The 27,750-nt window shown below is 42.5% G+C and overlaps 2 protein-coding genes across 5 annotated transcripts in view; both read right to left on the bottom strand.

Annotated features, from left to right (window-relative positions):
* Nucleotides 1–6,251: 6,251 nt before the first annotated feature.
* Nucleotides 6,252–27,750, bottom strand: part of LOC125109150 (interleukin-36 beta-like) — a 190,584-nt gene continuing 169,085 nt past the window's right edge. For 2 of the 4 annotated variants that reach the window (XM_047745833.1, XM_047745830.1), the window contains 4 exons: nucleotides 10,975–11,063; nucleotides 10,308–10,415; nucleotides 7,605–7,744; nucleotides 6,252–6,818 (listed from right to left, as the gene is read on the bottom strand). In XM_047745833.1, the coding sequence (XP_047601789.1) occupies nucleotides 6,585–6,818; nucleotides 7,605–7,744; nucleotides 10,308–10,415; nucleotides 10,975–10,990 (498 nt within the window). In that variant the 5' untranslated portion in view covers nucleotides 10,991–11,063 and the 3' untranslated portion in view covers nucleotides 6,252–6,584. Of the gene's footprint in view, nucleotides 6,819–7,604; nucleotides 7,745–10,307; nucleotides 10,416–10,974; nucleotides 11,064–11,895; nucleotides 12,053–14,138; nucleotides 14,357–27,750 lie in introns of those variants that run through there. The other 2 variants (XM_047745831.1, XM_047745832.1) reach the window with 2 other exon arrangements.
* IL36G (interleukin 36 gamma) overlaps nucleotides 24,088–27,750 on the bottom strand; it is a 63,380-nt gene continuing 59,717 nt past the window's right edge. Inside the window, exon 7 of the mRNA XM_047745829.1 lies at nucleotides 24,088–25,450. Within this exon, the coding sequence (XP_047601785.1) occupies nucleotides 25,244–25,450 (207 nt within the window). The 3' untranslated portion in view covers nucleotides 24,088–25,243. The remainder of the gene's footprint in view (nucleotides 25,451–27,750) is intronic.

The raw sequence follows: 27,750 nt of genomic DNA, 5'->3' as shown, positions 1-27,750 counted from the left end.
AGATGCCATGTTTCATGATTTTGGATGTTTCCAAAAGTTGTTTGGAATGTTTCCATGTTTGGATGTTTCATGATCCTGGATTTCCTATATTTATCTCCTTGAAAGGATCTAAGTCTTCGCCCCAGTGAAAAAGAAAAAGACATTTTCAGATGAGTAAAACAAGGGCACAGAATCATACTATTTTAACTCATTTTAATCTTTGTCATAGTAATACATGCATATTGCTTTTAAAAGCCAGATAGAATTTTTAGAATGTATAACTATAAATGACAGATTCCTGCCCATACCATCTTCTTTCTCTTAGTCCAATCTTCAGATCCATTCAGGAAAGGTATTCTCTATTTGCAGGAATCCCCATACCTCTCTCCTGGGCTAAGCCTTATCCTGTGACTCCTGGGTCTTTTTCTTCCTCTTGGTCTATTTCCTTTTCTAATCCACTTCTAAGGGCCATCTAATCATCTAGGTATAAATGTCAAAATACTTCATGGTTTTCTTTTCCTTTAGTGCAATCACTTCTTTAGAATTTGCAATATTCACTCCACTTTCCCACTTGGTATCGGGCCCCCTAACAACATCTTAGTCAAGGAAACTCAAGTCACTTTCTTGTCATTTTTTGAAGAATGTTTGGTGGGGGGGGGGGTGATATTTTGGTTTTCGAAGGTGTTTCCTCTTTTTTACCAGACCTGGTGCCAAAATGTTGCAAGCAAAGAGCAAGAATAGGAAAGGCAGAGCCCCTCTCAGGACACTTGCTTTGGGTCTGCAGGGAAGGTTTTCCCACACTCCTGGGTGTAGTCTGGTTTCATCAGATTTCAGTAGGTGGTGAGTGTGTGAGTGGCTGTTGGGGAGGGTATGACAATCAGCATCACCTTGCCTCTACCCATTGTTAAGCACCCTCAGAGAGACTTGAGTAGTTCTCAGACTCAAATGCTTTCCAGGGTGGACCATATCATCACTTGATCTATTACTCCCTTGGAGAAAAGTTCCATGGTTCTAAGCCTTCTGCCAATCCCAGGTTTCTTTACATGTGTCATGAGAGCTTCTGGAATTATCTTCTACCCTCCAACATATCTCAAAATTCTGAGTGGGAGTGGGAGTTTCCACCAACTGCTTCTGAAGAATATTATCCCACAGTCCCTTCAAGCTCTGCTGGTGTAGGGAATGCTAGAAGAGTCTTCTGTCTTTGTATATCTCTAGAAAAGCCCACAGTTTCTAGGCACTGGGATTGGGAAGAGGTTCCTGGAAAAAGCTATAAGCAGAGCCATAACCTTGGAGAAGATGCCTCTGTCTTCTGAATTCCTAATGGGATTTTGACCCTATTTTAGGGACCAGGATGCTTACTATGTTGAACCTCCCTGAGCTCTGAGAAGGGGAGGAGGTCAGTTCCTCAGTCATTCATTTATTAATTTATTAATATGTATTTATTCAACATACATTTATTCAATATGGACACTGCATCAGGGACTGGAAATATAGTGGTAAACTAGACAAATACCTCTTCCCTAGAACTGAGGACTTTATAATGTAAGGAGGGAAGTAGAGATAAAAACAAATAAACAAGTTCATTACAATTGTGTGAAGGAAACAGTAACAAACGGGAGAGAGAAAATTCAGGAGGTAGAAGGGGCTTACTATGGACATGGTGCTTAAGGGAGGCTTCTTTGAGGAGGTGACATATAAGAAAAGCAGAGAATGAGAGTAAACTAATATATGTATAAGGATGTGCACAAGCACAGCATATGCAATGGTCCTGAGGCTATAAAGAATTTGGCATATTCAAGGAACTGAAAATTGGCATGACCGAGAAGAGCAATAGGGAAAAGAACCACCCTGGAAGGTAGAGGAGTTGGAGGCAGGGGTCAGGCCATCCAGGAAATCCTTAAAACTGTGGAAGGGAATTTATATTTTCTTCTAAGTGCAAATGGAAGCACTGAAGGAGTGAACATAGAAATGACATAGTTTAAATTCAAAGCAAAACCATAGTGAGATACCACGTCATACCAGTCAGGATGGCTAAAATTAACTGGTCAGGAAACGACAGGTGTTGGCGAGGATGTGGAGAAAGGGGAAGCCTCCTATGCTGTTTTTGGAAATGCAAGCTGGTGCAGCCACTCTGGAAAACAGTATGGAGGTTCCCCAAAAAGTTGAAAATAGGGCTACACCATGACCCAGCAATCACACTACTGGGTATTCACCCTAAAGACACAAATGTAGGGATACGAAGGGGCACGTGCACCTGAATGTTTATAGCAGCAACGTTCACAATAGCCAAACTATGGAAAGAACCTAGATGTCCATCAACAGATGAATGGATAAAGAAAATGTGGTGTATATATACAATGGAATACTATGCAGCCATCAAAAAAACAAAATCTCGGGCGCCTGGGTGGCTCAGTGAGTTACATCCTCTGCCTTCAGCTCAGGTCGTGATATCAGGGTCCTGGGATTGAGTCCTACATGGGGAATCTCTGCTCGGCAGGGAGCCTGCTTCCTCCTGCCACCGCCTGCCTCTCTACCTACTTGTGCTCTCTGTCTGTCAAATAAATAAATAAAATCTTAACAACAACAACAAAATATTACCATTTGCAACACTGTGGATGGAACTAGAGGGTATTATGCTGAGTGAAATAAGTCAATCAGATAAAGACAATTATCATATGATCTCTGATAGAGGAATTTGAGAGACAAGGCGGGGGATTGTGGGTAGGGAAGGGAAAAAATGAGACAAGAAGTGACCGGGGAGGGAGAAAACCATAAGAGACTCTTGATCTCAGGAAACAAACTGAGGGTTACTGGGGGGGGTGGGGAGGAGGGATAGAGCAGCTGGGTGATGGACACTGGGGAAGGTATGTGCTATGGTAAGTGCTGTGAATTGTGTAAGACTGATTATTCATAGACCTGTACCCCTGAAGCAAATAATACATTATATGTTATTTTTTTTTTTAAAGAAATGACATAGTTTAGATTTACATTTATCCAGATTATCCTGACTGACTCATGGAGACTGAATTGAATGGGCAGAGGGTGGAATAGATGGAACTCACCAGTCAGGAGTCTGATTTACAGCACCAGCCAGCAATGGTGGCTGCCTGGTTTGGATTGGAGAGTGGCAGAGAAGCTGAAGAGAGATGGGTGGATTGGAGATCTTTGAAGGTAGAGTTCTTAGGAGATAGACTTCATGGATTAGAGGTAGGGCTTGAAGGAAAGGAAGAATCAAGGGTGACTCCTAAGTTTCTATCTTGAGTAACTGAGATGGAAAAGATAGGGTGTGGGAATGGGTATTTCTGATTCCTTCAAAATTCATATGGTGAAATTCTCACATCCAATGGGATGGGGATGGGGTGGGGACTTTGGGAGGTAATTAGATCCTGAAAGCAGGGCCATCATCAACAAAACCGACAGCCAAATGAGAGAGGCCTAGGAGACTTTGTCCCCCTTCCACCGTGTGAGGACACAATGAGACGTCTGCAACCCTCTGAGGGCCCTCACCTGACCATGTTGGTACCCTTATATCACACTCCCAGTCTTCAGAGCTGCAAGACATAATGTTTGTTCTTATTATGCCTACCAGTCTATGGAATTTTGTTGCAGTAGCCCAAACAGACTAAAACCTCCCCCAAACTAGGAGAGCCAATAAAATAACTGAGAATACCTCATGGTGGGTCCTTCTATGGTTTCTCCTCCTCCTCCACCACCACTTCTTCACTTCCTCTGTCGGAGGGGGCAGTGTTGGATGGGCCAGCCATCTAATTCCTGCTCACCTCCAGTGCTCTTGGGATTTCTGAGAAGTTAATATTTATAAAAACAGCCTAGTGTTATGTTGTGGTTTTTATTTTATCACTGTCTACTATTTTTTCTACACATTCAGCTATTTACAGAGCTCACATTCTTTGCAGCTTTTCTGAGAAAACTTGCTTACTCTGTGTCCATTTCATTGCCACTACAAGCCTCTCAAAGCCATCCTTGGGGTTATTTATGCTTAGTCCTGACCTTGTCACTGAAATACTGGATTCCCCTGTTAATCCTTTTCCTGTGCCCCTAAGTGTTTTATGAGTATGCATGAATGTATTTTGGTGCAGACTTGGACAAAATCCAAGAGGGAGGTGCTGTCGATTCAGTGGACATTGGCTGGAGGTCCTCTGAGAAGCTCTGGGTTATGCTTTGTTTCTGCAGTTATCCCCTCCTGGAAGGATATGCTAACATCATCACAGTCTCCTAAGGTCAGATATTGGCATACGGGGAGGAGGAAGAAGAGTTGAGACAGGGAAATTCCTAGCCAACTTTTCTGTGCTTTCCTTCCCCACCTTCTCTGAGGAATTTGATGTTCCTTGTACCCTTCTTACAATTAGAGCTGGCTCTGTCACGATAAAGCAAACTCCACTCTGACACATTTCAGTATCACCGGGAGATGCTAATACATGCAACGTGAATTCATTTGTTTCAACAATATATTTTGAGCAGCTGTTATGTAGGAGGCAAGATTTGGCACCTAAGGTGTATAGAAATATCAAAGTCACAATCTCTGCCCTCTGTGTACCTAGGATTTGGTTGAGGAGAAAGGAGCAAAGAGACCAAGACAAGGAGAAATAACTCTAGCACAAGTCTAACAAAAGAAATTTCTGTCATCTGAAAAGGCAAAGTGCCATAGACATCAAAGAAGGTAAGATGTTGGATTTACTTGGGAGGATAAGGAACAGCCCCTAAACACTTTGGACAGATGTAGAGTGTTAGGAAGACATAGGCAGGGGTCATCACACAGTGATGAAAGTGGTTGAAATGTTTGCAAAAGCATGTGCAGAGGCACAGAGGGAAGAAACCCAATGGGTTGGGTGTACTTGGTAGAGAAAAGAAGCTCATTTTGACTGAATCTGTCTTATCTTGGGTTTATACTGGAAAGCAGAACCTGAGACAAGGGTTTGCATTCAGATGGTAAGAAGTAACTCCAGGGAACAGGAATGGGGCATGGAGAAATGAAGCAGGAAAACAAGATAAGCCAGTGCAAGGGTATGTTCTTGAGCTCAGTGCTGCCATGGGTGGCTATGACTCAATTCTACTGGGACCCTCTGAGGAACCGTGTAGGTAGAATGCATCTCAGAACTGTGTGCCTGAAGGACCCAAGAGAGTAGTAGGTTCCCACCCACTCCCACCACCTACGGTCAAGGGTTCTTCATGGGCAGGCCCATCTCACTTCCAGGTATGTACATGTGAGTGCCAAGAAAGTTTCTGCAAGTGTCTTTCCCCAAGTTGTCCTAGGAGCCTCCGAGCAGAGAGAGACAGATGCTTGGTGCAGCTGAGATGACATCATGTTAGGTTAACCTTCTCAGAGCTGGTCACACAGCAATGACTAGAGTAAGAGGCAGGCAAACAGGAGATAAGGGGGGATTCTGGGATTATCCCAGAACCATGGCCAGTGAGGCACCAGGAAGTAATGCCACAAGGATAAGTTCTGGAAGAGATTATGCCTGGCTAAGAAATTTGAACTTAGTTAGCAATGGGTATCCCTTGCAAAACCTGATACCCCTGCTTGTCACGTGCAGAAAAGGGCAAGATCTCCTGCGGGGAGAGAGCCCATCATGCTCACATTCATGTGCATGATATTATGGTAAATTGTAGCTCCTTGTGATTGGCTAAGTGAATTTGGAGATTTTATGATGGGCTTTAAATGAAGTAACCCTCACCAAATGGACAACTGGCCTAAAAGCATCCTAATAAAGGAACTATTGATTAGAGATTTGACTAAAATCCCAGAAAACATGAATAATAACAGGAAAATATCAAAGTTGGCACTTCTACTTTGAGCTAACTTATAAATAAAAACAAAGGCAATACAATAAGTTCTGAGAAGTCACCCGAAAAAAATTTAAACCCATACAAGTGATTCTCCAAAATATGGATTGATTTAAATTCACTAAAGTTAATAATTAATCTTAACCAAAGTACATATTATTGTCAAATTGTTAACTAATGATATTATGAATCCATTATGATGACCAAGACATGTAAAATTTTTATTTCACATTTATCTTATCCTTTAGATTCATTTTTGGTGGGGCACCTGGCTGGTTTAGTCAGAAGGGCCATGTGACTCTTGATCTCGGGGTCATGAGTTTGAGCCCCATGTGGGGTGTAGAGATTAAATAGATAAAAACTTTAGATTCATTTTGGAACACACATCATAATATTTGTAATAAACATGCAGAATTAACAAAAAATACTCTTTTATTGACAGTATTGTATGAACAAAAATGTTTGGAATTCACATCTCTAGGCCATAGGTTGTCAGAAAGAAAAGGAAGAAAGAGGTGTGTACAGGAGGCATTTTGGATGTTGACTTAACTGGATGTGGCAGCTAAGTGGATGGCGGGACAAGATCTGGAAAGAATTAAAAAGTGACTCGGGTTTTATACTAGAATAATGTTCAGAAGGGGAGACATGGTGCAGAAATGGATGTCTAAAGGAAGAGGTGGTTTGGGGTGTTGAGAGTGAGGTGGGCTATGGATGGGCATCAGTGCATGCTGGTCTCTCAAGATGACATATGGTGTTTCAGAATGGAAGGTTCTCTGACTGCTTGATCCTCTGTTCTGGAATCAGGCTCTCACAGGCTGAATATAGTCCTCAGGCTCTAAATAGAAGTTAGTGGTGTAATTTTTGCCCCTCTCCTTGGTGAGAATAACAGGCTGCCCTGCCATTTTGGAAGTGGCTATGAACCAGTCCGGGTAGGAAACAGACTGAAAGGTAGATGTGGACCCCTCCCTACTATGGAAAAAGAGAAAGGGCTTCTGTGCTTTCTTCTCCTTGGACATATCCATGATCTTTTTCTCCTAGGATCAGGAAAAAAGCTTATTAGAGAGGATTACTTAGAGAAATTAACACAGCCCTGAGAGTGACTGCTTTCCCCAAAGGGAGGAACAGAGGCCAGGGACATAGGCAGGTGAAGGGACACCAGATGTCAAAACAGACAACCTGCTGGCTCCCAATATCTTGTCTCTACCTCAGCATCCCACAACACCAAGTGCTTCTGATTCTCTGAGAAGCACTATCTTCCATGAGAACAGAGACAGGCTTAAGCCCCTTTTGTGGGAGCTTCTGGTGGGCACCCATCTGCAGGTGTGGACATTTCACAAGATTCCCAGCCTCCAAGTGAGTTGACATCTTATGGCATTCATCATAACCAGAAGGATTCACTTCATGACTACAAATGCTACCTTTCAGTGCAGAAACCACAGGCATATAATCCACACAATTCAGACTAATAACTTCCCCTTGTCTCCTATGCCACTCGGTGGCCTTTGCTTAAGTGGGAGCAGCCCAGCATCTTGGAGGAGGTTTGGGAGGCAGTTAAAGAAAACTAAGGATGAAGAAACCATAATTCCTTGGCCTTTTTGAAACATTCTCATGGGTGTACCCTCTGGCTTTCAGAGAATGCTCTAATGTTCAAATGAATGTTACAACCATGCCCATTGACTTGGGGGTCAGTCAAGTCACATCTCCTTCCTTAAACTGAACAATCCAGGATTGAAAAACTGTCATTATTATTCAGTGATATGTTAAATGAAATAAAAAGTGTATCTCCCAGTGCTTCTCTCATGAGCTGTACCACCACTCACCTTAAGCTGAAGAGTAGGCTGGCCCTGAATTTCTGCACAGAAGAAACAAAGATGGTTGCCCTTGATTCCCAAGTAAACTGGATTGCCTTTCCCCGCATCATGAAATTCTTTGTCTGTACATGTTATTAAATCAAGACTGACTGGAAACACAGGAAAAATGGAAAAAGGTATCAAGCCCCAAGCAGCAGATAGTCCAGTCCTTCTGGCCTGACATTACTCCTCCCAGCCAGGGGAGGGGATGCTGAGCCATCAGGACATTCCCAGAAGGCTCCTCCCATTCACCATGTAGCTGAGACCCTTCATCATTATCTGAAGCCCACTTTCATTCTCTTACTTAATATCAGAACCCCAGTTGCTACCAAGGCATATTGCAACCCAAAAATAAAAATAAAATTCCCCACCACATTTGCAGCTAAATTTGATCACATGCTGAAGTTGTAACCCATTAGATAAATGTGGAAGTGTTGTGTGGGATTTCTAAGAATGTTCTTTAAAAGGAGTTGACTCAGCTAAGAGAAGCTCCTTTCTTATACCCTGTGTCTTCTTACTGCTGGCCTCAAATACTTGAATGATGGTTGAGGAGAACTTGGGCTTGGTAAGCAGAAAGCTAGAATTTTTGGACTATGGGGGTATCATAGAGCCACCACACTGGCCTCAGCCTGCCTGCTCAGGCTTCTTTTTCATGAGAAAGAAATAAACTTCTTAGTTAAGTCCCAGTTATATGGGTTTTCTGTCACTATTAGCTGAATTTAATTCCCAACTAATTTAGCCCAGGAGCCTGGATGTTCTGTATCTATCCTTCTAGGCAAGGGCCAAGAAATCTCCCATCAACTCTCTTTATTGAATTCCCGCTCAGGACAAGGCTGCATGTGTGCCCCAGAGATTTAGCTGAGGATAAGAGAGACATTGTCATTGCCCCACAGAAAATGAGACCAAAGATGTAAGCAGAGAAACGACCAGAATAAATTGCAATGCCTGTTTTGGGGGAAGAGACCAAAGCCTGGGACAGTAGGAGTCCAAATTTAGAAGAATCAAGAAAGATCTCTCTGCAGAGGTGAAGTTCAAGCCAAGACCTTAAAGTTAAGAGGAAACTAGTATAGGAAAACATGGGGGCTAAAGGGGGTCTAAAAGGAGAGCGTCACAGGGAAAGGATGGACAAAGGCCCCTATGTGGGCCTTTACTGGTGCCCCTGAGATCTCCATACTAGCTCCCACATCCCACCCCCAAAATACAAACACATGGGAATGTTACTCTTCAATTAACATAGTTCAGAAGGTCACTCTTAATGCTTTGCAGAGAATGGATGAGACACTACACAAATGAAGGGGGAGGGAGGACAGTGAGGAGGCAATGGCAGTGGCCCAGGTAAAAGATGATATTATCTCAGAAATAAAGCATATTTTGCACATGGACTCCTCCATCTTTGCTGATGGATTGGATAGAGATCAAATCAAGGATGTGTCCTGAACTTCTGGCTCGAGGAAACAAGTGATGGTAATGCCACTAATAGAGATGGAGAAGACTGGGCTCATCAGCAGTTTTGAGAAGTCAGACCCCTAGTTCTACTTGGGATAGATGAAGCTGGAGATGTCTGAGGGGACATGGAGAGGACATGGGTAAATCGTCCAGAGTGGACTTCTGGGTTGGAAGCACAAATGCCAGAGTGATAAATGTGATACATTAATCTAAGAGACCAGATCCCAAACCTTTCAGAGGGGTTACATAATGATTGCAGACTGAGATCTGAGGATCTGCAACATTTGGAGATTTTATAGAGAAAGTGGAGTTGGAAAGGAGAATGCCAAAGAGAAGCCAGGGAACCACAAGAGAATATTCCTACAGAAGGAGAAGATGGGAAGTGTTCAAGAAGGAAAGAGTTACTGATTATGCTGACTGTAGCTGAGGAACCAAACATTGTGAGGATAGGGGAGCATATCTGGTGACCTTGGGAAGAGGAGCTTGAGAGAACAGTTCAGAAGTCAGGTTGTTTGATGCAAGCATGAGCAGGAGATGAAGTAGAAACTGGTTGTGTAGCCAGCTCTTCCATGAAGACTAGTACATAGCACTGTGTAGAGATTGGTTACAGGGGGAAAGCATGGTAGCAAGAATGGAATGTGGGAATCAAGAGAAGGTATTTAGTATTAAGCTTAGAAATATTATATTAGAGCATGTCTGTCAGTGATAGAAAGGATCCACCAGACAGACGAAGGTGGAATATATAGGGAAGAGAAGAATTAAATCAAACATTAAAGTCCTAGCAAAAGGGAAAGAAGGTGAGACAGACTGGCTTTTGCTGGGAGGAAGGAATATCCCCCATTATTAGAAGCAAGGACACCGAATTAGGAAAGTGTGCAGGTTTGGTGGTAAAAAGATGATTCAGTTTGATTCTGGGGATATAAGTGGCGATGGTTGAAATTTAAAGGAGAGAAACTCCAAGGAGAAGCTCAACCGCTGCCTAAGTGGACAACCTCTTCTTATCTGAAGACATTTTCTCTTGATAAGAGGAACTGTCAACCCCTCACACCCTCATCTCTAGGTACAGGGATTCTTCTGTGGAAGAGAACCTTCTTGTCCTTCCTGTGGACATTGGGCTGCCACCCAGAAGTAGGAAGGGCCCAAGGCCAGGCTCAAGCAAGCTCGGTTCCATTCCCAGTGGAGCTGGTGTCCCTTTTACAGGCAACAGTGGCTTCGATTGTCACTCACCAGGTTTGACATTGCTGCTAAAAGGAGTTGCTATTAGTGAATTTTCTCTCAGGATCCACACCATTTGTTGAGAATCATGAACACCAAAGATTCTGGGAAACTCTACCGCTGAGAGAAGACAGAAAAGCACAAAACACATATGAGGTTATTATACACTTCAGGACTCTAGCTGCATCTTGGTAATAATGGTTTTTGAATCCTTGAGGGTAGGATTACTGCTCTGAAAAAGAGTAGCTATAAGGAGAAAGGGAGAAGAAATAGGGCAGGAACTGGTTTGTGGATCAAAGCATCTGTAAGATTCTACCTGCATTTATAGTTCCCAACAGATTTTCAAAATTTGTCTTTTTTCTAGGGATGTCAATGACTTGTTGTTTTCTGATTGATAGTCTCTGGGTAGTGAGAAAACCAAAAATATTCAAATTGTCATCAGTAGGTTTCTTGTTTTTTTTCCTTTGCTCTCTTTACCAAAATAAATAATAATTCTGAACATACATAAGAAAAGAGCTAAATGCTCTGAGATTTTCAAATGCAGGTTTTGTAATCTGCATGGTTTAGTAAGAAATAAATGCATCTATAGCTGAGTAAATGATAGGGGCCCTTGTACTCCATTGTCTTTGGGGAGGCAGGATGGAGAAATTTCCAAGCTGGTTTTAAATTCACCACTTACCTTGTGGGGTAGCCATGATGGCTTCAGATCTTCCTGTGATAGAGGACAAGGTAGATCAGATAATAGAGAAGAGGTTGTCAGCAGCTGGTCTTGCGGGGGAAAGAAAGAAGAAAAACATGTAATGCATTTCTCCCCACCCCTCTTCTACCCTAGAATTTTGTGTAAAAATTCTTTTGAGAAACCTGCCCCAAGATCCTGTCCCAGATGCACATTTGAGACTAAGGATGGGGTTTTCCAAGGCCAGAAAACCCCAAATGGAAATTCTCATCTCGTCATGACTAGGTAGTCCTCATTCTCCAGACTCTAATTGCCTTGAGATGCCCTCCATCCATCACATCTGTGGTTGTGAGGAGGTTCCAGAGCATCACCTCAGGCACAGCTTAGTGCAACAAGTCTCTGGATTTAAAGGAAGGAATGGGGGGGGTACTGTGCATCTATCTCCAGTCTGGCCTCCCATATGGCTGCTGAGGCACCAATCATCTTGACTTCAAGCTTGAAAACTACTGAATAACGGGCAGCAAATCTACCTCTCTGACCTGCATCTTCCCCCATTCTTCATCCAAAGAGGCATTGCTAGGATATTGCACATGGACATCCACAAGCTCTATTAGGTATTTTGACGGTCAGGGGCCATCTGTCCCTGGGCTTCTGATTAGAGAACCAGGACAGTTCCCCAAGAAGGCCACAAACTCTGCATAGTGAGAGCCAGCTGTTCACATCCCTCCCCATCCAGGATCCTCACAACCTGATTGAATAGTTATCACTGGACAGGGAGTAAGCAAATCACCACCTGCACTCTTAGAAGAAACCCTCAATCCTCTAGCACCCTGTGCTTCCACCAAGGCTCCCCAAGGCCCCCCAAGGCTACACATAGAGTAGTGAAACAAGACTTCCCACAAATGGCTTCTGAGCTGAAATTACCTTTGTCCAAGAGATCCTCTTATTCCTGGATCCAAAGTTAAGGTTCTATCTGCATCCAAGGGTGCTGGAAAACTATCTAAGACTCTTAACTTTTACTGAAAAGACGGGAGAGACCAGACACCCAGATGCAAGAGAAGATCACAGGTCAACAGGCTTCATGACTTCAGGCTGCACCTGTAATCTGTATTATGGACTATGACTTTCTCAGGACTCAAGTGCTGTGACAGAATCCAACAGGTCCCGAGCATTTTATCCACACTGGGAAGGAAGGAGGTTCTGCCTCACTTGGGCTGGGACTGCCTAACACTCAATATTTGCTGGTTCCTGGTGCCAGAGGACTCACTGAGTATGTAAATGTCAACCAAGCATTGTTATGACTTGTCTATTCACCCTGAAAAAGTAGGGCATGTCAAGCCCTTAAGAGCAACAACCAGGAAATATAGTCATCAACCCTGAGCTTGAGGAAAAGAAACATTATGGGACTGCCCCAGGGCTGATGACTGGATTCTTTTGCCACAAAATGACATACTGAGATGTTATTCCCAGGAGTGGAAGCCCCTAGTAGGTTTAAGAAAGACTAAAGAAGAGGTGGGTCCTCGAAGACCTGTGTAGCTTACAACTACTCCTGGCACAGTCACCATACTCTCTGCCAATCTCAGACCAGGTAAAAATGTCCCAGCGTATGCTTCTCCAGCTTTTCAGAGTGTGTGCACATGCTGCTTCTCCATTCAAGGGAGCCTCCCCTGGACAAAGCCTGCTCCTGGGCACCTGCCTATCACTGACTCTGGATCACTGCCCTGGATTAGTGGGAAAGGGAGCCTGGCTCCCAGTACTCCACAGCTCTGAGCTAGCAGACACACATTAGGCCTTACATAAAGGAAAACTGAGGCTGTTGATACTCTGTGCCAATCCCTTCAGGCCCATTGAGTTCACTGTCCCCTGTGACAGTTCCTAGCACCTGTCAGCTTCACACTTCAAGGGTATTCATCTCAAGGAAAACCTCAACCAATGGGGGAAATGGCTTGTGGATAAATTCCGTTTCCCCAGCTTCTGGTGGGACAATGGTAGGGTTTCTCAGGGAGAACCCACACTAAGAGAGCAGTTAAGTGTTCAAAAGCCATAGATTTGAACTCAAAAGATGTATGTTCACAATTAGGCTTTGCTACTTTCAGACTTGTGTCCTTGGCAGAGTCCTTTCACTTCTCTGATCCTCAAATAACTATTATATGAAATGCATTGTACCTTGCTGGATTATTATGTGGGTTAAAGAGTATTCAAAGCACCCAGTACATGACAGCTTCCTGTAGTATCTGATCTACTAAGTCTCCTATGTCTGTCACAAGACCCCAGATCAGCCTACTTGTCTCTATCAGCCTTTTTGCTTTGACCACTAATACATCATCCTAGCTCTTGACATTTGTGCTACCTCATCAACCTAACATCCTCATGTCTACACTGTATACACTTCCAAGGGATTCCCACTGCACAGTGGGATATGAAAGGTCATTAGGGTCTTATCCTGGATAGCCCTATCACCGTTCCCTCAGGAGCATGGAATCATGAAGCACTCACACTTAAATGTGCAGTAGGTGCCTCTGAGTCAAAACTATGATTCAGAATCAATCTGTGACTATGATGAGGAGTTGCCCTAGGTATCCATTAACATGAGTTGATTTCTATGCTTTAAGAAGAAAGTTCAAAGCCTATGACATCACCCCCATGCTCCTTGTATAGGACCAGACCCACTTGGGTATCTTGAGGAGAGAGATTCAATGTCCTGCCATAAGGTACAAAGAAGCAAATATTCAGGATACACTGGTATGGATGACGCATGCAAACACATTCAGGACCACAGCCAATAAGACACGGATCCTTTCAGAGTCATTATTTCATCCTATAAATATATGGAGCTCCATGTAGCTGGTGCCATTAGTTGAGGTGATTGGGGTTTTGGTGATACCAAATAACCCAAGACCTCTGCTTATGTCTCCCTAGTATGGAGGTGCATTCTTTACTACCAAGGTAGTGAATGACCCTGAGAAGGGACACTGGGTCAAATATGTGAAGGAAATTTCTCTCTCTGTAAGAAAAGCACTCCATAGGAATAAAATCTAGAGATATAGCCTTCCTTCTCTCTTCAGGTAGCCAGTACTGAATCCAACTTGGGATTTCATTCCTTTGTCCACCCATATCTATCCTCTACTGCTTCACATCAATATATAGAATATATATAATATAGTCACCTCAGTTCCATATATCCTTCCCAATTTCTATAGCACAATTCCCATCATTCAGTTTGACCACTGTTCACATTTCACCAAGTTATTAGATGGAACCGTCCTTGTTCTATACATCTTCAATATTCAAAGCATGATCTGTAGACCAGTAGCATTCGCATCACCTGGTAGCTTGTCAGAAATGCAGAATCTTAGGGTTTATCCCAGACTTCTGGAATAAGGATCTGAAATAAAGGAACATTAAAACTACCATATGTTGAGGGGGAGGAGTCAAGATGGCGGAGAAGTAGCAGGCTGAGACTACTTCGGGTAGCGGGAGATCAGCTAAATAGCTTATCTAAAGATTGCAAACACCTACAAATCCAACGGGAGATTGAAGAGAAGAAGAACAGCAATTCTAGAAACAGAAAATCAACCACTATCTGAAAGGTAGGACTGGCGGAGAAGTGAATCCAAAGCGACGGGAAGATAGACCGCGGGGGGAGGGGCCGGCTCCCGGCGAGCGGCGGAGCAACGGAGCAAAATCAGGACTTTTAAAAGTCTGTTCCGCTGAGGGACATCGCTCCAGAGGCTTAACTGGAAGCCCAGGCGGGGTCAGCGCGGCCTCAGGTCCCGCAGGGTCGCAGAAGGATCGGGGGTGTCTGAGTGTCGCAGAGCTTACCGGTATTAGAACGGCGAAGCCGGCTACAGAGACAGAGCCGAGGGGTGACTCTCAGCTCGGGGTTGCCTTGAACCGGTCGCAGGCTCGGTCAGCTCGGAGCGCGGCCAGAGGCCAGGGTGACGGGAGTCATTTGGCGCTGTTCACTGAGGGCGCACTGAGGGGTGGGGCCCCGGGCTCTCGGCTCCTCCAGGCCGGAGACCGGGAGGCCGCCATCTTCATTCCCGTCCTCCGGAACTCTGCGGAAAGCTCTCAGGGAACGAAGGCTCCCGAAAGCAAACCCTAGCGGATTACTCAGCGCGGCCCCGGGTAAGGGCGGTGCAACTCCGCCTGGGGCAAAGACGCTTGAGAATCACTACAACAGGCCCCTCCCCCAGAAGATCAACGGGAAACCCAGCCAGGACCAAGTTCACCTACCAAGGAGTGCAGTTTCAATAGCAAGGAGAGCGGCGGAATTCCAGAGGAGAAGAAAGCAAAGCACGGAACTCATGGCTTTCTCCCCATGATTTTTTAGCCTTGCAGTTAATTTAATTTTTTTTTCTTTTTCAATTTTTTTTTCTTTTTCTCTTCTGCTAAATTTTTTTAACTTTTACCGTATTCTTTTTTAACGTTTTTTAAACAGTTTATCTAATATATATATTTTTTTTTCCTCTTTTTATATTTTTTCTTTATCGGCTTTCTTTTTTTAAATAGTTTCTTTTTTTTTTTTTCTTTTTGAACCCCTTTTTATCCCCTTTCTCCCCCCTCACAATTTGGGATCTCTTCTGATTTGGCTAAAGCATATTTTCCTGGGGTTGTTGCCACCTTTTTAGTATTTTACTTGCTCCTTCATAAACTCTTCTCTGGACAAAATGACAAGGTGGAAAAATTCACAACAAAAAAAAGAACAAGAGGCAGTACCAAAGGCTAGGGACCTAATCAATACAGACATTGGTAATATGTCAGATATAGAGTTCAGAATGACGATTCTCAAAGTTCTAGCCGGGCTTGAAAAAGGCATGGAAGATATTAAAGCAACCCTCTCGGGAGATATAAAAGCCCTTTCTGGAGAAATAAAAGAACTAAAATCTAACCAAGTTGAAATAAAAAAGCTATTAATGAGGTGCAATCAAAAAATGGAGGCTCTCACTGCTAGGATAAATGAGGCAGAAGAAAGAATTAGCGATATAGAAGACCAAATGACACAGAATAAAGAATCTGAGCAGAAGAGGGACAAACAGCTACTGGACCACGAGGGGAGAATTCGAGAGATAAATGACACCATAAGACGAAACAACATTAGAATAATTGGGATTCCAGAAGAAGAGGAAACAGAGAGGGGAGCAGAAGGTATATTGGAGAGAATTATTGGAGAGAATTTCCCCAATATGGCAAAGGGAACAAGCATCAAAATCCAGGAGGTTCAGAGAACCCCCCTCAAAATCAATAAGAATAGGTCTACACCCCGTCACCTAATAGTAAAATTGACAAGTCTTAGTGACAAAGAAAAGATCCTGAAAGCAGCCCGGGAAAAGAAGTCTGTACCGTACAATGGTAAAAATATTAGATTGGCAGCAGACTTATCCACAGAGACCTGGCAGGCCAGAAAGAGCTGGCATGATATATTCAGAGTACTAAATGAGAAAAACATGCAGCCAAGAATACTATATCCAGCTAGGCTATCATTGAAAATAGACAGAGAGATTAAAAGCTTCCAGGACAAACAAAAACTGAAAGAATTTGCAAATACCAAACCAGCTCTACAGGAAATATTGAAAGGGGTCCTCTAAGCAAAGAGAGACCCTCAAAGTAGTAGACCAGAAAGAAACAGAGACAATATACAATAACAGTCACCTTACAGGCAATACAATGGCACTAAATTCATATCTCTCAATACTTACCCTGAATGTTAATGGGCTAAATGCCCCAATCAAAAGACACAGGGTATCAGAATGGATAAAAAAACAAAAACCATCTATATGTTGCCTACAAGAAACTCATCTTACACCCGAAGACACCTCCAGGTTTAAAGTGAGGGGGTGGAAAAGAATTTACCATGCTAATGGACATCAGAAGAAAGCAGGAGTGGCAATCCTTATATCAGATCAATTAGATTTTAAGCCAAAGATTATAATAAGAGATGAGGAAGGACACTATATCATACTCAAAGGAACTGTCCAACAAGAAGATCTAACAATTTTAAATATCTATGCCCCTAACGTGGGAGCAGCCAACTATATAAACCAATTAATAACAAAATCAAAGAAACACATCGACAAGAATACAATAATAGTAGGGGATTTTAACACTCCCCTCACTGAAAGGGACAGATCATCCAAGCAAAAGATCAACAAGGAAATCAAGGCCTTAAATGACACACTGGACCAGATGGACATCACAGATATATTCAGAACATTTCATCCCAAAGCAACAGAATACACATTCTTCTCTAGTGCACATGGAACATTCTCCAGAATAGATCACATTCTTGGTCCTAAATCAAGTCTCAACCGGTATCAAAAGATTGGGATCATTCCCTGCATATTTTCAGACCACAATGCTCTAAAGCTAGAACTCAATAACAAGAGGAAATTTGGAAAGAACCCAAATACATGGAGACTAAACAGCATCCTTCTAAAGAATGAATGGGTCAACCAGGAAATCAAAGAAGAATTGAAAAAATTTATGGAAACAAATGATAATGAAAACACAACAGTTCAGAATCTGTGGGACACAACAAAGGCAGTCCTGAGAGGAAAATATATAGCGGTACAAGCCTTTCTCAAGAAACAAGAAAGGTCTCAGGTACACAACCTAACCCTACACCTAAAGGAGCTGGAGAAAGAACAAGAAAGAAACCCTAAACCACGCAGGAGAAGAGAAATCATAAAGATCAGAGCAGAAATCAATGAAATAGAAACCAAAAAAACAATAGAACAAATCAACGAAACTAGGAGCTGGTTCTTTGAAAGAATTAATAAGATTGATAAACCCCTGGCCAGACTTATCAAAAAGAAAAGAGAGAGGACCCAAATAAATAAAATCATGAATGAAAGAGGAGAGATCACAACGAACACCAAAGAAATACAGACAATTATAAGAACATACTATGAGCAACTCTACGCCAACAAATTTGACAATCTGGAAGAAATGGATGCATTCCTAGAGACATATAAACTACCACAACTGAACCAGGAAGAAATAGAAAGCCTGAACAGACCCATAACCAGTAAGGAGATTGAAACAGTCATCAAAAATCTCCAAACAAACAAAAGCCCAGGGCCAGACGGCTTCCCGGGGGGATTCTACCAAACATTTAAAGAAGAACCAATTCCTATTCTCCTGAAACTGTTCCAAAAAATAGAAATAGAAGGAAAACTTCCAAACTCATTTTATGAGGCCAGCATCACCTTGATCCCAAAACCAGACAAGGATCCCATCAAAAAAGAAAACTACAGACCAATATCCTTGATGAACACAGATGCAAAAATTCTCGCCAAAATACTAGCCAATAGGATTCAACAGTACATTAAAAGGATTATTCACCACGACCAAGTGGGATTTATTCCAGGGCTGCAAGGTTGGTTCAACATCCGCAAATCAATCGATGTGATACAACACATTAATAAAAGAAAGAACAAGAACCATATGATACTCTCCATAGATGCTGAAAAAGCATTTGACAAAGTACAGCATCCCTTCCTGATCAAAACTCTTCAAAGTGTAGGGATAGAGGGCACATACCTCAATATTATCAAAGCCATCTATGAAAAACCCACCGCAAATATCATTCTCAATGGAGAAAAACTGAAAGCTTTTCTGCTAAGGTCAGGAACACGGCAGGGATGTCCGTTATCACCACTGCTATTCAACATAGTACTAGAAGTCCTAGCCTCAGCAATCAGACAACAAAAGGAAATTAAAGGCATCCAAATCGGCAAAGAAGAAGTCAAACTATCACTCTTTGCAGATGATATGATACTATATGTGGAAAACCCAAAAGACTCCACTCCAAAACTGCTAGAACTTGTACAGGAATTCAGTAAAGTGTCAGGATATAAAATCAATGCACAGAAATCAGTTGCATTTCTCTACACCAACAACAAGACAGAAGAAAGAGAAATTAAGGAGTCCATCCCATTTACAATTGCACCCAAAACTATAAGATACCTAGGAATAAACCTAACCAAAGAGACTAAGAATCTATACTCAGAAAACTATAAAGTACTCACGAAAGAAATTGAGGAAGACACAAAGAAATGGAAAACTGTTCCATGCTCCTGGATCGGAAGAATAAATATTGTGAAAATGTCTATGCTACCTAAAGCAATCTACACATTTAATGCAATTCCTATCAAAGTACCATCCATTTTTTTCAAAGAAATGGAACAAATAATCCTAAAATTTATATGGAACCAGAAAAGACCTCGAATAGCCAAAGGAATATTGAAAAAGAAAGCCAAAGTTGGTGGCATCACAATTCCGGACTTCAAGCTCTATTACAAAGCTGTCATCATCAAGACAGCATGGTATTGGCACAAAAACAGACACATAGATCAATGGAACAGAATAGAAAGCCCAGAAATGGACCCTCAACTCTATGGTCAACTCATCTTCGACAAAGCAGGAAAGAATGTCCAATGGAACAAAGACACCGTCTTCAATAAATGGTGTTGGGAAAATTGGACAGCCACATGCAGAAAAATGAAATTGGATCATTTCCTTACACCACACACGAAAATAGACTCAAAATGGATGAAGGATCTCAATGTGAGAAAGGAATCCATCAAAATCCTCGAGGAGAACACAGGCAGCAACCTCTTCGACGTCAGCCGCAGCAACATCTTCCTAGGAACATCACCAAAGGCAAGGGAAGCAAGGGCAAAAATGAACTTTTGGGATTTTATCAAGATCAAAAGCTTTTGCACAGCAAAGGAAACAGTTAACAAAACCAAAAGACAACTGACAGAATGGGAGAAGATATTTGCAAATGACATATCAGATAAAGGGCTAGTGTCCAAAATCTATAAAGAACATAGCAAACTCAACACCCAAAGAACAAATAATCCAATCAAGAAATGGGCAGAGGACATGAACAGACATTTCTGCAAAGAAGACATCCAGATGGCCAACAGACACATGAAAAAGTGCTCCATATCACTCGGCATCAGGGAAATACAAATCAAAACCACCATGAGATATCACCTCACACCAGTCAGAATGGCGAAAATTAACAAGTCAGGAAATGACAGATGCTGGCGAGGATGCGGAGAAAGGGGAACCCTCCTACACTGTTGGTGGGAATGCAAGCTGGTGCAACCACTCTGGAAAACAGCATGGACGTTCCTCAAAATGTTGAAAATAGAACTACCCTATGACCCAGCAATTGCACTGCTGGGTATTTACCCTAAAGATACAAACGTAGTGATCCGAAGGGGCACGTGCACCCGAATGTTTATAGCAGCAATGTCTACAATAGCCAAACTATGGAAAGAACCTAGATGTCCATCTACAGACGAATGGATAAAGAAGAGGTGGTATATATACACAATGGAATACTATGCAGCCATCAAAAGAAATGAAATCTTGCCATTTGCGACGACGTGGATGGAACTAGAGGGTATCATGCTTAGCGAAATAAGTCAATCGGAGAAAGACAACTATCATATGATCTCCCTGATATGAGGGAGAGGAGATGCAACATGGGGGGTTGAGGGGGTAGAAGAGTAAATGAAACAAGATGGGATTGGGAGGGAGACAAACCATAAGTGACTCTTAATCTCACAAAACAAACTGAGGGTTGATGGGGGGAGGGGGTTGGGAGAGGGGGGTGGGGTTATGGATATTGGGGAGGGTATGTGCTATGGTGAGTGCTGTGAAGTGTGTAAACCTGCATATCTGTAAGAAAAGAATAGCAACCCAATAGAAAATGGATAAATTATGAGCAAATAATTCACAAGAAAGGGAATACAAATGGCTATTAAGTATATGAGGAGATAATAAATCCCTCTTGTAATAAGAAAATGCGTATTATAATGAAAATGAGGTATCATTTTTCACCTATAATACTGGAAAATAGGAGAAAAATTGATAGCTTCTAGTTGTTGAAAAGTGTGGAAATAGCCATTTTATATGTTGCCGGTGAGGCTGAAACCTGGTACAGTCTCTAAGTTGACCAGCTTGACAATATCCACCAAAATTATAATGTACATGGTTTTTTTTTTTTATTTTTTTTATTTTTTCAGCATAACAGTATTCATTATTTTTGCACCACACCCAGTGCTCCATGCAATCCGTGCCCTCTACAATACCCACCACCTGGTGCCCCCAACCTCCCACCCCCCACCCCTTCAAAATTCTCAGATCGTTTTTCAGAGTCCATAGTCTCTCATGGTTCACCTCCCCTTCCAATTTCCCTCAACTCCCTTCTCCTCTCCATCTCCCCTTGTCCTCCATGCTATTTGTTATGCTCCACAAATAAGTGAAACCATATGATAATTGACTCTCTCTGCTTGACTTATTTCACTCAGCATAATCTCTTCTAGTCCCGTCCATGTTGCTACAAAAGTTGGGTATTCATCCTTTCTGAGGGAGGCATAATACTCCATAGTGTATATGGACCACATCTTCCTTATCCATTCGTCCATTGAAGGGCGTCTTGGTTCCTTCCACAGTTTGGTGACCATGGCCATTGCTGCTATAAACACTGCTGGTGGGAATACAAGTTGGTGCAGCCACTTTGGAGAACAGTGTGGAGATTCCTCAACAAATTAAAAATAGAGCTTCCCTATGACCCTGCAATTGCACTACTGGGTACTTACCCCAAAGATACAGATGTAGTTTAAAAAGGGCCATCTGTACCCCAATGTTTATAGCAGCAATGAGAGAAATGGGTTTTGATTCACTAGATCCAAAGTGAGCCCAAACATCTGAGCTTTTATTTCAGACCCCAGATGATTCTGATATTGCTTCAAGTTTGAGAAATACAGATACACAATATATTTCAGCACTGACGCCATTTATTTTTTTCAGTGTTCCAAAATCCATTGTTTATGCATCACACCCAGTGCTCCATGCAATACATGCCCTCCATAATACCCACCACCAGGCTCACCCAATTCCCCCACCCCCTCCCTTCCAAAACCTCAGATTGTTTCTCAGAGTACACAGTCTCTCATGGTTTGTCTCCCCCTCCAATTTCCCCCAACTCACTTCTCCTCTCCATCTCCAATGCTTTCTGTGTTATTCCTCATGCTCCACAAGTGAAACTATATGAAAATTGACTCTCTCTGCTTGATTTATTTCACACAGCATAATCTCTTCCAGTCCTGTCCATGTTGATACAAAAGTTGGGTATTCATCCTTTCTGATGGGGGCATAATACTCCATTGTATATATGAGCCATATCTTTTTTATCCATTCATCTGTTGAAGGGCACCTTGGTTCTTTCCACAGTTTGGCGACTGTGGCCATTGCTGCTATGAACACTGGGGTACAGATGGCCCTTCTTTTCACTACAAGAATTGTTTATTACAATTATTTATACAATTTATATGTTTATACAATTATTATTGTTTATTACAGCAACTGTTCCCAAGTTCCCGGAGGCAGCACCTTCAGTCCCTTATGCCCAATCGTTCATGAGTTCAGGGATGGTATCATCAGGTCCAGCTTCAGGAAACAGTCTTTGACTTTCAGCAATCCTGGTGTCAGAAGATACGATCCCCAAAGGAGAAAAACACTCCACTCAACTGTTTTCACTGCAGTTGCGATTTTGGTGGCAAGGTTCTTAATTCCTTCCCGGAATCCCAAAGCCCGTCTCTCAGTATAATCTGTCAGATTACACTTCCTCAGGAGCTTCCTGGCTATAATATGAAACCGCTCCTCATATGTGGGGGTCAGGATTAAGCCCAAAAGGAAAGAGACAATTCGCCCCAGATTGGTAGGTGGCAAATTTAATAAACAGGGAAGCTCATATAAGACACTTGTCTTCGGGCAGCTGCAAGACAAGTAGATCTCCATACTCACCCACTAGAATATTAAAAATTTATATTGAAGCTTTAACTGGGTTCGGCCACATATTCCATCCAGATGTCTCAACAACACATCACTATCGCCGGGGTGTGTCCTTGGGAGAGCTTCTGGGAGCAGGGAAAGCAGGCAGAGCACACACATTGAAAGGACAGGGGAGGGGGTGAGGAGCCTCCAACTGCCAGAGTCTGGGTCGTGGGTCAAGGGGTGGTCATATCCTCTCAATGACCTCCCCCAACACACTGTATCAAGTCCTTTATACCACCCCATTGCTAAAGACTCAAAAGAACTGAATCCTTCAAGGAATGTTGACCTGGAGCTCCTAGAACTCAGATGCCAGAGCACTGATATTCTGTGTGGAAACCAGGTGTTCACCAGGCCATAAACTTGAAAATGAGGATGTCACTACTCACAGGGGCCTTCCACGATTTCATATGCTGTGGTATTTCTCAAATGTGATGGATAAGCCAGGGGTCCCTGGAAGTCTGTTCTCCAGTTCCACAAACTATGAGATTACTATGTTTATACTCGATCACTCTCTAAATATGTTATCAGAATCTCTGATAGCCAGGATAGCCAGTTACATGACACCAGGACTCATATTTGAGCTTTTGTTTGGGCTCAGATCTACGCCAAGTGACAATCCAAAGTGTCACAGTGTCTGCACGAGCAATTTTTGTGGTAGAGAAAAGAGATGGGACAATGGAATTACCACACAGCCTGTAGTAGTCTGGAGATGCTATAACTCTTGGACCATAATCATGTCACAAGCAAATGTGTCCTTGGGATCCAACTGTCAAATTTAACAACCAACAATGTAACAATGTAAATTGGCAGACGTAAGACACTGCCACCATTTATTAGTAGGGAGCATAGTCATAAATATTCAATAGCCAATTCTTCTATTTCATATCCCAGAACTAATTAGCTCAGTGCCCATTTTAATGTTATTTTTTATAAAACTACAGTGCTAAAACTATATGTAATGGAAGAAGAAAACTTTAAAGAATCAAGACACGGGGCGCCTGGGTGGCTCAGTGGGTTAAGCCGCTGCCTTCGGCTCAGGTCATGATCTCAGGGTCCTGGGATCGAGTCCCGCATCGGGCTCTTTGCTCAGCAGGGAGCCTGCTTCCCTCTCTCTCTCTCTCTCTCTGCCTGCCTCTCCATCTACTTGTGATCTCTCTCTGTCAAATAAATAAATAAAATCTTAAAAAAAATAATTAAAAAAAAAAAAAAAAGAATCAAGACACCTTGCATTAAATTGGTTCTTACTGATGGTTTATTGGCCTGCCTAGAAGAGTATGTGTTCTGATTGTCCAAAAGTAGGAAAAAAAACAAATTTAATTTACTGGTGCTATTTTGGAAATTGTACTTAAGCAAACAGAATTTTCTGCATTTGTAATAACAGAGTCAAAATAAGAAAAGTATTATACACAGAACCAGATCTGAGCTACATCTTTCTACAATTGTACCCACAATCAAGGCTTTAATTTCATCGATTTCATTAAAATTCATCATCTGTAGCATGGCTGCTGGAAAAGGTAGGCTCTCTGTTCCAAAGAAATGGACCTTTCCTGCAGTTTTTAAAGGATTATGTGGATGGTGAGTATGCCTAAAAAGAAAAGTCTAGAAGAGGCAAAGAAATCAGGGCTGTGAGGCTATACAGAAAGTAGTGAAATAATAGTTCTCTTTTACATGCATCATCTCACCCCTAGTCTATCACCCGCAACAGGGGTTCTCCTCCCCCCAGCTAAGCCCCAGTCCCAGGCTCACCCACCCAGCCATCCTCATTCAATTATTCTTGCTAATTTCAGTTTACTATGTTTGCTATTTCATTTTATATCTTAAGTTTTAGCTTTCTTATTGTATAAACACATGAAGTTTATATTTGGCTTTATGTTTACATATTAAAATTGGGAAAAAGTAATTTAACTATTATTAAGAATCTTTATCTTTAAAAGTTCTTTAACCCTTAAAAGCATACATAATACAACTTGAGATATACTGGCAACATACAAACTATATGGAAAATGTAATCCAAATAGGAAAGGAAACAAAACAAAACAAAAAACAATCAGTTCCGTGCTAGTTACCCAATTCTGGGTAAGATTCATGAGCTCCAACCTTCTCCATATCCACCCCCAGGGAATGCCCTAATGTCTTTGGGTCCCAACATCCTCATACTCACACTGTGGGATGGCTGTGGGATGAACAGCTTCAGCCTGAAAGGAGAACCTTTCATCACCCCTCCCTTCTATGTTTGAGCCCACATTCTATGCCTCAGTTGCCATGAAGTCATTCATAAAGTACGGTGATAACAGGGTCCTGCCCACCTCTGAGCATTGATGTGAAATGACACTGAGATAGTATAGAGGAAAACATGCTGGTAACTACAAAATTTAACACAAAGACCTCTGACCAGGATATCCCCTCCAGCCTGAGTTCAAGCATTGATACTTAAATTGAAGTTAACATTATTTTCCCCCTTGTGTGAAGTGAGGAAGATGGGGTGGCCTCTGTCAGAGGAGGCAATGAACCAGCCAGGGAAGGCCACAGACTCAAAGGTGGAGGTACTGTGAATCTCTAAGCGGTAGAAGAGGAAGGGATCCACGGGCTCCACTTCATTGTACAGACGCAAGATCTTCTCCTCCTGAAAGGTGATAGAGAACACCCAGCAGAAGAAGCAGAGACAGTGTGAGTCATTCAAAGTTACTTGTACACAAACAGTAAATGTTCCAAAGTATGAGAAAGCCTTATCCCTCTTTTAAAATGGGTTGGGAGCAGCAGAGGGAGCACACAATCTCACCTTCCCAGTCCCCAGCCTCAGATCCAGAAACAGAGGAGAAAAGACATGAGGAACGGGTTAGTGAACAAGTGGCACACTCCAACAATGAGCTGGGACTCTCCTCACACAAGAGGCCAAGCGGAGGAAAAGGAAGGACATGCAGATTTGCAGCAGTAAACCAAGGACCTCTCCTACCAAAGCTGCAGCAATGAGGGCCGCCGCCCTGCAGACACCACTGCACTAACCCAAGTTTGCATTCATCGTTGACCAACTACCAACGTGTGACAGAGGTCACTGCCATGAAATAGACACAAGAGTCTCTAAAAAACTAGAGGATTTGCATTAAAAACAACAACAACAACAAAGTAAATAGAGCAATCAGAAAATGCCTTCTATATCACATATAGAAGCATATTTTGTCTATTTCTATACCATGTATTTAAGTAAAATAAATATTTCTAACTAAATTACACATGCGCAAATATCTCCAGAGAGCTACCACATGGAATGGTCTATAATTCAGCCACATTCAAACCCTCTCCCTATCTTATTTTCTTCATTAGTTCCAATTATCATATGAACTTAGTATATTTAACTCTCAGGCATATCATCACTGCTAGACTAGTTCATCATTGCATTCCTCAACACAGAGAAATTCAAAAGAGATGTGTTCATTAAATAAAAAGACACTTTCTCATTTCAAACTCCAGTACATCGTCCTCCTCCCTTCCAACTTACAGCCTGGAAAGCACTGGGCTATAGGTCCCCTCTGCCCTCCCCAGTTTATGGCTGCTTCTCTAGCAAGTCATCATTTTGTCTTTCTGTCCATAATTCCCAGTAGCATATTTGCGGTCATTCCACCATCTTAAAAAATAACTGTTTTGAATGCCCGCCACCATCCCAGCTCCCCTTTGCAGAAACTTCCCTGTAATAGTTGTCTATATATGCTGTCCTGGATTTTTCCCTTCCTATCCCTCTCTTAGACCCCCTCCATCCAGGCGTTCCACCTCCAGCACTGCAGAAACACTGCTGTTACCAAGGTCCCTAAGAACCCATACATGGTAGAAGGCAGTGGTCAATTATTAATTTATCCGAGGACAAAACCACAATAGAAGGGCAGCTTACTAGACAAGATGTAGCTGAAAATGTAATTGACAGTCCTCCTTCACCACACTCCACATTCATTCTGTCAGTAAATCTTATTGTCTCAAATTAAATAAAATATTTTCAGAATCTAACTGGCTACCTACCTCCCACCTCCATTGTTATCCCCTAATTCATCAGATCTCACCTAGATCACCTCAAAGGCCCCCACAAGACTTTCACCTTTGCCCCCCACCACAGTCTGCTTTCAACTGGCAGCCAAAATAATTATTTTAAAACCTGTGTCCACTCATGTCACTCTTCTATTAAAAACATTCTAATAATTCCCCCATTTCACTCAGATTGAAAGGCAAAGTCCTTATAAATGCCAGCAAGGCCCTTTATAATCTACGTTTGTCTCTCCGAATTCGTCCTCCCTAATTCACTGCTGACACACTGTTTTCTCCACTAATCCTTGCTCTCCCCACATGCTGCTGGCTAACTCTCTTGTTGTCTTCTATTGTCTGCTAAAATCTTAGCATGCCTGCTGCACTATTTTCTATGGCACCCCAACACCACCTGGGTCTAGCACTACCGGCCTCTCTCTCCTGCTTTCCTAGGGGACATAACACCCTTAAAGACATCACCGACTAGGGGCGCCTGGGTGGCTCAGTGGGTTAAGCCGCTGCCTTCGGCTCAGGTCATGATCCCAGGTCCTGGGTTCGGGCCCCACATCGGGCTCTCTGCTCAGCAGGGAGCCTGCTTCCTCCTCTCTCTCTGCCTGCCTCTCTGCCTACTTGTGATTTCTCTCTGTCAAATAAATAAATAAAATCTTTAAAAAAAAAAAAAAAAGACATCACCGACTTACCCATCATGATACTTATTGTCTACCATTTCTCTCCTCCTGCTAGAATCCATGCCCCATGAGGGCAAGGCTCTCTGCCATTCTGGGACTCCACGTGTTGTGGCCTCAGATAGCCACAACACAGCTGGAGGCCAGTAAGAACTCTCATATTTGCTGGACTGAATTGGATGGGGTTAAACTAAATTGAACTGAATTAAACAAGTTTATGGAACTGAAG

Source organism: Lutra lutra, chromosome 9 (assembly GCF_902655055.1).
Source record: "Lutra lutra chromosome 9, mLutLut1.2, whole genome shotgun sequence".
Taxonomy (NCBI): Eukaryota; Metazoa; Chordata; class Mammalia; order Carnivora; family Mustelidae; genus Lutra; species Lutra lutra.
This window is presented reverse-complemented; position numbering and strand designations above follow the sequence as displayed.